The sequence below is a fragment of the Mesoplodon densirostris genome, chromosome 11 (assembly GCF_025265405.1).
Source record: "Mesoplodon densirostris isolate mMesDen1 chromosome 11, mMesDen1 primary haplotype, whole genome shotgun sequence".
Lineage (NCBI taxonomy): Eukaryota > Metazoa > Chordata > Mammalia > Artiodactyla > Ziphiidae > Mesoplodon > Mesoplodon densirostris.
In genome coordinates, this window is record NC_082671.1 from 75,645,772 (window position 1) to 75,658,195 (window position 12,424).

The window sequence follows — 12,424 nt, forward strand, 5'->3', positions numbered from 1 at the left end:
TGATAAAAATAACTGTTTAATACTTCATAGTGAACAACAGGTTTTCATATACTATATAATTTTAAATGTTCTTAAGAAACTAAAAAGAAGATGCTATGCCCTCCCTACAGCAACAAAAGCAGGGTTAGGGAAGACTATCCAGACATATTGGCTCACTGGAGGACTAAATTTACATTACAGCTGTATTAGTTTGCTAGAGCTGCTGTAGTGATATACCACAAAATGAGTGGCTTAGAACAACAGGAATTTATCGTCTCACAGTTCTGGAGGCCGGAAGTCTGAAATCAAAGTGTTGGCAGGGCCATTCTCCCTCTGAAGGCACTAGGGAAGGATCTGTTCCAGGCCACTCTCCTAGCTTCGAGTAGGTCCTTGGTTTGTGACAGCATAACTCCAATCTTCACATGGCCTTCTTTCTGTGTATGGGTCTGTGTTGCATCCAAATTTCCCCCTTTTTAAGATACCACTCATTGGATTTGGTCCCCTAATGACCTCATCTTAATTTGATCATCTGCAAAGACCTTATTTCCAAATAAGGTCACATTCACAGGTACTAGGGCTTATATGAATTTTAGAGGTACACAACTCAATCTATAACAACCACCTCAAAGGTGGTTGTAGTGAGCAGCAGATTCTAAAGAAGAGCATTTTATAGAGGGAAAAATAGAACATATAAAGGTTAAGAGACAGATTGTGAACTCTGTGAGGGCTGAGATATTTGTCTCTTTCTCCCTTGTACCTGCAGCACTTCGAACAGTGCCAGTTTCATTCAGTAAGTGATTATTGAATGAATATAAGGTCATTGCATGCCTAAGGAATGGTATGGCCTTAAGTTCATTGTCCCCAGGAAGGTAGGCAAAGGCCCTATTACGAAGAGCCCTGAAAACCACACAAAGTGTAAGAAACTAGGGCTGACATGTTGACGATATTAAGGAATTCCACGGATGCCTGGCACCCGCCCCGCCAGTTACTCCTCTTGCAAGAGTACCATGACGCGAGGGCCGCAAGAAGAAGGGCGCCAGCTCTACACACTCCAAAGAAGAGCTGGGTTCTCCAGCTAAAGCTGGATGGAAGCACATGGTTTGGGCTCCAAGTCTACGTGGAGCCTCCTACTTTGCTCTTTCCAACCCATCCTGATCTCACTCCCCGCCCGGCTGCCCCGCCGACTCCTGGAAGACACCAGGATGTCTCCAGGGCTCCGTGTACCCCGCGGGAGGAATCCCGGAGCGCGCTCCATTCCCCCGGCCCCGCCCTCCTTCCCACTGGAACGCAGCGAGAGCGCAAGCGCGCCTTCCAGAGCAGAGCGCGCGCTCGCGAGCTCCCCGCATACCCGTGCTCATCCGGGTCTCGGCGAACCTCAGCCAATGGTGGACGTTCACGGCCCTCGCGGGCGGGGCTAAGCCTTCCCTCACATGGGGCCTCTGCTCACAGTGGGCGCTTCCAGGCAACACCAACCAGTCAGCCGAGAAAAGGGGCAGAGGCAGAATGTCTAGCGTCTGGGCGAGGATCGACGGTTTTGAGATGGAGCAGCTGTCGCCCCGTAGAAGCGACTGAAGTGCAAGCAGATTCCCCAGAGCCGCTGTAGTAAACACACTTCAGAAACGTGAGGTGCCGGTGGTCACGTGGGGAGTGCCCCCTCCAATGAGGAGCCGAGGGCGGGGCCGAGGCCGCTGACGCGGCGGTGGCGGCGGAGTCACTCGGCCAGCCTCGGGACCGGTCACCGGCCGGCAACCGTCCAGCGGCCTCGACCGTCGCCTCCATGCTCCGTCCTCACTCCTCTTTCCCGGGCCGAGAGGCAGCGTGGCCGACAGTGGCTGAATTCTCTCTCATTCCTGTCGGCGGTTCGCCTCAGGCGAGCCGTCTGCTCCTCGGGGGCCGCCTCGGTGGGGCTAGGTTTCCGTGACGAACCTCCTGGGGCTGCCCGCGCCCGCTCGGGCCGTCGTGTCGGCTCGGTTTTGTGGAACTTGCTCACCCTCCGGCGGTCCGGGGCCCTCGAAGTTATGCGTCTCGTCCAGGAGGTGGCGGCGGGTGCCGGCTCCTAAAGGCGTCACACCCGGACTCCGCTGACTGGGCAACCTCCATTCATCTTCCAGCTGCGCCGCCAGCGCCCTCTCCCTCTCCCGTCCCCTCCTCGGACTCATTTTTTCCTTCCCGCCCCTCTGCCGTGCTTTCCTCACTCCTTGGGTGCGGTGATTCTCCTGCGACCGGAGGTGTCGGTTATGAGCCGGACACCCCTGCCCTGAATTTCTCCGCGGAGGAGCTCGGCGGCACCCCGCCACCCGCCGCGTCCCCGGGATGGGGGTGAATGCTGTGCACTGGTTCCGAAAGGGGCTTCGGCTTCACGACAATCCCGCCCTGAAGGAGTGTATTCAGGGCGCCGACACCATCCGCTGCGTCTACATCCTCGACCCCTGGTTCGCCGGCTCCTCCAATGTTGGCATCAACAGGTGGCGGTGAGTCAAAATCCCGTGGGAAATTGGTTTCGCTGTTTGATGAATCAAGACTTCACATGCGATCGGCCAGACCTGAGAATTTAGACCTGGCACCGGCTTGCCTATGCCGTTTTAATTACCGCAGGTGCTTTAAGTATTAAATAGAACGGATTTAATAGTCCTCTGGCCAGAGAGTGCTGTGCTGGCAGCCTGGAACACCTTGGCCTTAAGGTGTGAGTTGCGTGGCTCTGCGCTAATGGGAACTCTTCCCCTGGATTTATGGAATGCTTAGTGCTGGAGTTAAAGAAACACCCTTCCAGTTCTCAGTGGCCCGTGGGTTGATTTCCTTGCCCTCTTTGTGGCGTTTGAAGGGATTGCGGTTTTTAATGTTTACGTTTGTGTGTGTGTAGTTAACTCATAGTATGGAGAAAATCATTCATTCAGTAGAGTCGCCTCCAAATCCGGTTTTCTTCCACCATGAGGTTGCCACAGGCAAAGCAAGGGAAACATTTCTCTTTGCTCGGCTCTCCCTCTCCACTCCTCCTTGTGGTTGACTAGACAAGCGCAGTTTTTCTTTCTAGGCAATGTATAATCCTTCTAGGATTCAGAGCACTGGAAGAAATCTTAGAGAAGCTTTATGATCTTTTCCTGAAACGCCAGGCTAGAGGATTGTTAGGCCCCCTGGTGGAAATGAAACCGTTCTTTCAACAGATTATTGATCACCTACTGTATACCAGGCACTGCTTTAAGCACTAAGGATACGGTAGTGAATGAAACAGATAGAATTTCTTGTCCTTTTCAAGCACATGTCCCAGAAAGCATATAGTATTTAGTGGTGATAAAGGATTTGAAGAAATAGAGATAAAAGGGATGAAAAATACAAGGGGTCGGGGTTGGAGTAGCAGTTTAAAATATGGTGATAGGGAAAAACTCAGAGAAAGTGACAGTTGAGCAAGATGATGAAGCAAGTAATGGATTACAGATACCTAGGGAAAAGTATTCCAGGGAGAAGGAACAGTAAGAGAAAAGGGCCTGAGGTGGAAATATGCTTAACCTTTGGAAGGAACAGCAGAAGAAACCAATATGGCTGGAGCAGAATAAGTGAGAGGAAAAGTAGTAGATGAGGTCAGAGATGTAATAGGGCCAGATTGAGTAGAGCTTTATAGGCAGTTGTCACGATTTGGGCTTTTACTCACAGCAAAGTGGGAATAATTGTAGGATTATGAGCAGAGAAGTGATGTGATTTGATGTAAGATTTAAAAAAACTTCTCTGGCTGCGGTTCTGAGAACAGATTCAAATTGTGGGATGGAGGTGGACAAAAAGCTAAGACCAGTTAGGAGTCCATTGCATTCATCCAGGTGAGATATGATAATGACTTGGACCATAATGATTGTGGACGTGGTGACAAGTAGTCAAGTGCTGAGTATATTTTGAAGGCAGGATTCACAGAATTTATTGACAGATTGGATATATGGTGTGAGAGAAAGAGAAGGAATTAGGAATGATTTCAGAATTTGACTTGAGGGGCTTCCCTGGTGGCGCAGTGGTTGAGAGTCCGCCTGCCGATGCAGGGGATACGGGTTCGTGCCCCGGTCTGGGAAGATCCCACAGCCGCGGAGCGGCTGGGCCCATGAGCCATGGCTGCTTAGCTTGCGTGTCTGGAGCCTGTGCTCCGCAATGGGAGAGGCCACAACAGCAAGAGGCCCGCGTACCGCAAAAAAAAAAAAAAAAAATTGAGAAACTAGAAGGATGGAACTGCTCTTTGCTAAGTGGTCAGTTGAAGAAGGCATTGAGCGGGTGATTTGAGTTCTCTTTTGAATTTGGTTAAGTTTGAAATGTTTATTACACATCCAGGTAGAGATAGCAGATACGTAGTTGGATATATCTGGAGTTAAGGACAGAGATCCAGGCAGGAGGTATAAATTAGAGAGTCATCACTTTATAGGTAACTTTTAAAGCCATTTATTAATCCATTCAGTCATTGAACAGATATATGACATGCATGTACTACATGTCAGACACTTTTAGGTGCAGGGCATTCAGTATAAACAAAATAGCTAAAAAATCCCTATCTTGTTGAAGCACATTCTGGTAGAGCCATGAGACTATATGAGAACATTAAGAAAATGAGTGTAGATAGAGAAGAGAGGCGGTTCAAGAACTGAGCCTTGGGTACTCAAATGTGTTGAAATTGTGGACCCGTGGAAGAACCAGCATAGGAGTTTGAGAAGGAACATCTAGGAAGATAAGAAAACCCAGAAGAGTATGGTGTCTTGGAAGCCAAGTAAAGAAGGAGAGAGAGTGTTTCAAAGAAAATGTTTTACCTTTGTCAAGTTGCTGGTCAAGTGAGATGAGGACTGAAAATTAAAAATCATATTTAGCATTTTGAGATCATTCATAATCACGACTAAAGTGGTTTCAGTACTGTCAGAGACAAAAGCCTTTTGTGAATGGCTTGAGAGAGGCTGAGAGAAGATGGGAGACAACTCATATAGATAGCACTTTTAAGAAATTTTCCTCTAGGGGGATCAGAGAAATGGTGTAGTTCCTGGAGGAGAACATGAAGTCAAGAGAGGATTTTTTTTTTTTTTAAGATGGGAGAAATTACAGCATGTTTGTGTACTGATGGGAATTATATAGCAACTCTATGTAAAACACTTTCCTTAGCAGAATTGGTGTCAAAGTTGATTCTGGAAAAAGATAATAAATGTTATATATTTTAATCTATTAATATCTTAACAATATAGTAATGATTCCCTTTTCATAAGACTGTTAGGAGGATTAAATTAGTTTAAAAATGTTAAATGCAGGCTTCCCTGGTGGCGCAGTGGTTGAGATTCCGCCTGCCGATGCAGCGGACACGGGTTCGTGCCCGGCTCTGGGAAGATCCCACATGCCGTGGAGCGGCTGGGCCTGTGAGCCATGGCCGCTGAGCCTGCGCGTCCAGAGCCTGTGCTCTGCAATGGGAGAGGCCACAACAGTGAGAGGCCCGCGTACCGAAAAAAAAAAAAGTTAAATGCTTAAAATGTGAGTGGTAGTAGTAAGTGCTTATTTGCTATTTGCTCTTAAATTGGAAGTCCTAGGTAAATAATACCTAGTTAAATGCCTACAGTCAGTTTCTTCTAGAGTACTTTATAAGTCTATAAAACCTAGACTATAAAGTTCTGTAGATTAGGGGTTATATATTGCTTTACTTTGTACATCCAGCAACTCACATTGTTAAATAATGAGTGAAATAAAACTCATAAGCATAATAGGAATAGTCCCATATTTTCCTTTTTAAAAAGGATTTTTTTAACTACTAAATATTGCCCTTGATGAGTAACAGATAAAGATGTAAATAATGAAGAGAGACAGACTGTTTTCTTCCACTGAAGTCTTATAAAAAGGAGGGACAGATTTTATTTAATTTGTTCTCATAGCACCAACTACAGTGCTTTTCATATAGTAGTAACTCAGTTACTGTTTGTTAATGAAGTGACTTCCAGGAGTCAATAATTTTATGTTTAAACAACTTTATTAATTTACTCATTGACTGTAGAATAAGGTGCAAATTCCTTAGCTTGGCATTCAGGCTGTCTTGTGGGTTTCTGTCTTCTTTCCTTTGTGCCATTTCCTTTAATCAACAGTATTTCCTAGATTTTTGGATTTAACAGAAAAACAAATTTTTAAAAATTTATTTTGCCTAAGTAAATTAACAGAACTACCTTTTGATGTTGCCATCCTTTCATTTAAAGCAACTAGAGAAAGAAGAACAAACAAAACCCAAAATTAGCAGAAGGGATGAAATCATAAAGATCAGAGCAGAAATAATTGAAATAGAGACTAAGAAACCAGTAGAAAAGATCAATGAAACTAAAAGCTGGTTCTTTGACAAGATAAACAAAATTAATGAACCTTTAGCCAGACTCATCAAGAAAAAAAGGGAGAGGGCCCAAATCAATAAAATTAGAAATGAAAAAGGAGAAGTTACAATGGACACCACAGAAATACAGAGGACCATAAGAGACTACTACAAGTGACTATATGCCAATAAAATGGACAACCTGGAAGAAATGAACAAATTCTTAGTAAGGTGCAATCTCCTAAGACTGAACCAAGAAGAAATAGAAAATATGAAGAGACTAATTACAAGTACTGAAATTCAATTGGTGATTAAATAACTCCCAACAAACAAAAGTCCAGGACCAGATGGCTTCACAGGTGAATCTACCAAACATTTAGAGAAGAGTTAACACCTGTCTTTCTGAAACTATTCCAAAAAACTGCAGAGGAAGGAACACTTCCAAACTCATTCTATGAGGCCACCATCACCCTAATACCAAAATCAGAAAAAGATACCACAAAAAAAATTACAGGCCAATATCACTGATGAACATACATGCAAAAGTCCTCAACAAAATACTAGCAAACTGAATCCAGTCGTACATTAAAAGGATCATACATCATGATCAAGTGGGATTTATCCCAGGGATGCACAGATTTTACAGTATGCACAAATCAATCAGTATGATACACCACATCAACAAATTGAAGAATAAAATCCATATGATCATCTCTGTAGATGCAGAAAAAGCTTTTGATAAAATTCAACATCCATTTATGATAAAAACTCTCCAGAAAGTGGGCATAGAGGGAACATACCTCAACATACTAAAGGCTGTGTATGACAAACCCACAGCTAACATAATCAATGGTGAAAAGCTGAAAACATTTCCTCTAAGATTAGGAACAAGACAAGGATGTCCACTCTTGCCACTTTTATTCAACGTGGTTTTGGAAGTCCTAGCCACAGCGATCAGAGGGGAAAAAAGAAATAAAATGGAGCCAAATTGGAACAGAATAAGTAAAACTGTCACTGTTTGTGGATACATAGAAAATCCTGAAGATGCCACCAGAAAAATACTAGAGCTTATCAATTAATTTGGTAAAGTTGCAGGATACAAAATTAATATGCAGAAATCTGTTGCATTTCTATACAATAACAATGAAAGATCAGGAAGAGAAATTAAGAAAACAATTGAATTCACCATCACATCAAAAAGAATAAAATACCTAGGAATAAATTGACCTAAGGAGGCAAAAGACCTGTACTCCAAAAACTGTAAGACCCTGATGAAAGAAATTGAAGATGACACAAACATATGGAAAGATGTACTGTATTCTTGGATTGGAAGAATCAATATTGTCAAAATGACTATACTACCCAAGTCACTCTACAGATCAAATTAACAATGGCATTTTTCACAGAACTAGAACAAAAATTTTTTTAATTCGTATGGAAACATAAAAGACTGTGAATAGCCAAAGCAATCTTGAAAAAGAAAAATGGAGCTGGAGGAATCATGCTCCCTGACTTCAGACTATACTACAAAGTGACAGTAATCAAAACAGTATGGTACTGGTACAAAAACAGAAGTATAGATCAATGGAACAGGATAGAAAGCCCATAAATAAACCCACACACCTATGGTCAATTACAATAAAGGAGGCAGTAATGTGCAATGGAGAAAAGACAGTCTCTTCAATAACTGGTGCTGAGAAGACAGGACAGCTACATGTAAAAGAATGAAATTAGAACATTCTTTAACACCATATACAAAAATAAACTCAAAATGCATTAAAGACCTAAATGTAAAATTGGATATTATAAAACTCTGAGAGGAAAACTTAGGCAGAACACTCTTTGACATAAATCATAGTAATATCTTTTTGGATGTGACTCCCAGAGTAATGGAAATAAAAAAAAAAATAAACAAATGGGACCTAATTAAACTTAAAAGCTTTTGTACAGCAAAGGAAACCATAAACAAAACAAAAAGACAACCTACAGAATGGCAGAAAATATTTGCAAATGATGTGACCGACAGGGAATTTATCTCTAAAATACACAAACAGCTCATATAGCTCAATATCAGAAAAAACAAACAACCCAATCAAAAAATGGGCAGAAGATCTAAATAGACATTTCTCCAAAGAAGGCATACAGATGGCCAAAAGGCACATGAAAAGATGCTCATCATTGCTAGTTATTAGATAAATGCAAATCAGAACTACAATGAGGTATCACCTCACACCAGTCAGAATGGCCATCATCAAAAATTCTACAAACAATAAATGCCGGAGAGAGTGTGGAGAAAAGGGAACCCTCCTACACTATTGGTGGAAATGTAAATTGGTACAGCCACTATGGAGAATGTATGGAGGTTCCTTAAAAAACTAAAAATAGAGCTACCATATGATCCTGCAATCCCACTCCTGGACATATATCTGGAGAAAACCATAATTCGAAAAGATACATGCATCCCAATGTCCGTAGTAGCACTATTTACAATAGCCAAGACCTGGAAACAACCTATATGTCCATTGACAGATGAATGAATAAAGAAGATGTGACACAGACACACACACACACACACACACACACACACACACACACACACACACTGGAATATTACTCAGTCATAAAAAGAATGAAATAATGACATTTGCAGCAACACGGGTGGACCTAGAAGATTATCACGCTAAGTGAAGTAAGCCCGGCAAAGATAAGTATCATATGATATCACTTATATGTGGAATCTAAAAAAAAAAATTATACAAATGAGCTTATATGCAAAACAGAAATAGACCCATACACATAGAAAACAAACGTATGGTTACCAAAGGGGAAGGGGGGAGGATAAATTAGGAGTTTAGGATTAACATATATACACTACTATATATAAAATAGATAACCAACAAGGACCTACTGTATGGCACAGAGAACTATACTCAATATTTTGTAATAACCTATAAGGGAAAAGAATCTGAAAAAGAACATATATATACACACAAACACACATATATATAGTTATAACTGAATCACTTTGCTGTATACCTGAAACTAACATAACATTGTAAATCAACTATACTTCAATTAAAAAATAAGGGTGCTCTACTATTTAGACATGGGAACAATGTAAATTTCCATCAACATATGAATGGATAAAGAAGATGTGGTACACACACACACAGACACTCTCATATACTGGAATATTACTCAGCCATAGAAAAGAATGAAATAAGGTCACTTGCAGCTACATGGATGGACCTAGAGGTTATCCTACAAAGCAAAGTAAGTCAGAAAGAGAAAGACAAATAACATATGATATCATTTGTATGTGGAAGCTAAAATATGACACAAATGAACTTACTTACAAAAGAGAAACAGACTCACAGACATAGAGAACAGACCTGTGGTTGCCAGGGTGGAGGGGGGTGCAGGAGAGGGTTGGATTGGGAGTTTGGGACTAGCAGATCCCAACTACTATATATAAAATAAAGAAGAAGGTCCTACTGTATAGCACAGGGAACAATATTCAATATCCTGTAATAAATCATAATGAAAAAAATATGAAAATAATATATATGTAACCGAATCACTTTGCTGTACACCAGAAACTAGCACAACATTGCGAATCGAATATACTTCAGTTTTTAAAAAAGGGGTGCTTTAACATTAAAAAAAAGTTTGAAGGACATTGTTACAAAATAAAAGACAGTTCTTTGATTTGAATAAATTAAGCTTTATGAAAATTCACTTTGCCCCATTTGATCTCAGACCAGTGAAAACTTTATCGTGAATTTGTCATCTTTGGATTTGAGTAATTTATAATATTTCAATTCCTTCCTTCACTTATTTCTTATTAAAGTTATGTGACACAAAAACTTATATGTGAATGTCCATAGAGTTACTATTATTCATAATAACCAAAAGGTAGAAACAACCTAAATGTCCATCTGTTGATAAATGGCTAAACAAAATATGATATATCGGTACAATGGAATATTATTCAATCATAAAAAGGAGTACTGATACATGCTACAACATGGATGGACATGAAAACATTATGCTAAGTGAGGAAGCCAGTCACAGTATCCCACATGCTGTTTGATTCTATTTATATGAAATGTCTGCAATGGGTAAGTATGTAGAGATAGAAAGTAGATTAGTGGCTTCTTTGGTCTGGTGGGGGAGGGGTTGTGGGAGTTGAGCTAAGCGGCATGGGGTTTCTTTTTGAGGTGATGAAAATGTTCTAGAAGGTGATGGCTGCACAACTTTGTGAACATACTAATAACCATTGAATTGTACATGTTGAAAAATAAGCAAAACCCCAGAACCCTACTCACCTCTTTAAGGCCCAGTCCAAATGATGCCGTTTTCAATATACCTTTCTTTATCATCTTGTCTGGTTGATGAACAGTCTTGTGAGCTCTTATATCATTTTTTTGATACTGCTTATATCATCCTTAGTAATTACTTCTTTCATTTGTAAATATTGATATAGTTCTCATATATTCATTTCTCCCCTGTTTAACAGATTGCACCTCTTCTTCCTAAAGAGAAGATACCATTCATTTAATCAGAGTTCATCTGGGGTTCATATTCATGGCAGGCACTATTCTTGGTACTGGGGATACAACAATGAATAAACAGAAAAAGTCCCTGCCTTGAGAAGCTTCTAGTATAGGAAGAAAAACAGACAATAAAACAAACATGTCAGGTGGTGGTAATTGTAATGGAGAAAAATAAAGCAGAATGTGAGAACAGAGACCTAAATGAAGGAGAAAAAAGCTATGGAAGTATCTGGGGGAAGAGCCCTGTGTATTCTTCACAATGTCTAGCATCATGTCTTGTACAAAGTAGGCATTTGGTAATTATCTTTTAAATTTTCTTTGTTAAGTCTAGGATTTGGGAGAGGGTCAGTTACTTCCCTTAACTTAGATGCTAACGTGTAACAAACTCATAATTTGGAAAAATAATTTTTAACGAACAGATTACTTTTGATATTTAAACTTAAACATGTTTATTACACAGTTGATGCTGTCACATGAGAGTCTCTTAATTTTCAGTAACAGAATCTATAAATGTATCCACATCCTTAGTTATTCTTTCCTTCTACTGTATGACTTCAGTGAAAGAGATATTGCTTACCCTATTCAAAACCAGTATCTTTTCTCCATTGTATATTCTTGCCTCCTTTGTTGTAAATCAATTGACCATAAGTGTCTGGGTTTATTTCTGGGCTTTCTATTCTGTTCCATTGATCTATGTGTCTGTTTTGTGCCAGTACCATATTGTGGTATATATAGCTTTGTAGTATATATATATATATATATATATATATATATATATATATATAGCTTTGTAGTATCATCTGAAGTCAGGGAGCATGATTCCTCCAGCTCTGTTCTTTCTCAAGCTTTTCAGGGTCATTTGTGTTTCCGCACAAATTTTAAAATTATTTGTTCTAGTTCTGTGAAAAATGCATTGGTATTTTGATAGGGGTTGCATTGAATCTGTAGAGTGCCTTGGGTAGTATGGTCATTTTAACGATATTGTTTCTTCCAATCCAAGAACACAGTGTATCTTTCCATCTGTTTGTGTCATCTTGAATTTCTTCCATCAGTATCTTATAGTTTTTGGAGTACAGGCCTTTTGCCTCCTTAGGTAGGTTTATTCCTAGGTATTTTATTCTTTTTGATGTGATGGTAAATTCCATTGTTTCTTTAATTTATCTTTCTGATCTTCCTGTATTAGTGTATAGAAATGCAACAGATTTCTGTGTGTTAATTTTGTATCCTGCAACCTTACCAGATTCATTGATGAGCTCTAGTAGTTTTCTGGTGGTGTCTTTAGGATTTTCTAATTTCAAAAGATACATGCATCCCAATGTTCATAGCAGCATTGTTTACAATTGCCAAAATATGGAAGCAACCTAAGTGTCCATCAACAGCTGAATGGATAAAAATGGATAAACAAGATGTGGTGTGTGGTGTATGTATATGTATGTGTATACACACACACACACAATGAAATACTATACAACCATAAAAAAGAGCGAAAATTTGCCATTTCCAGCAACATGGAGAAACTTGGAGGGTATTACGTTAAGTGAAATAAGTCAGACAGAGAAAGACAAATACTGTATGATATCAGGTATATATGGAA

The 12,424-nt window shown here is 40.4% G+C and overlaps 1 protein-coding gene across 3 annotated transcripts in view; it reads left to right on the plus strand.

The window, feature by feature from the left end:
- The first annotated feature begins 1,689 nt into the window (after positions 1-1,689).
- CRY1 (cryptochrome circadian regulator 1) overlaps positions 1,690-12,424 on the plus strand; it is a 97,530-nt gene continuing 86,795 nt past the window's right edge. The window contains exon 1 of one of the 3 annotated variants that reach the window (XM_060112002.1): positions 1,690-2,450. In XM_060112002.1, coding sequence (XP_059967985.1) covers positions 2,293-2,450 — 158 coding nt within the window. In that variant the 5' untranslated portion in view covers positions 1,690-2,292. The remainder of the gene's footprint in view (positions 2,451-12,424) is intronic. The other 2 variants (XM_060112001.1, XM_060112003.1) reach the window with 2 other exon arrangements.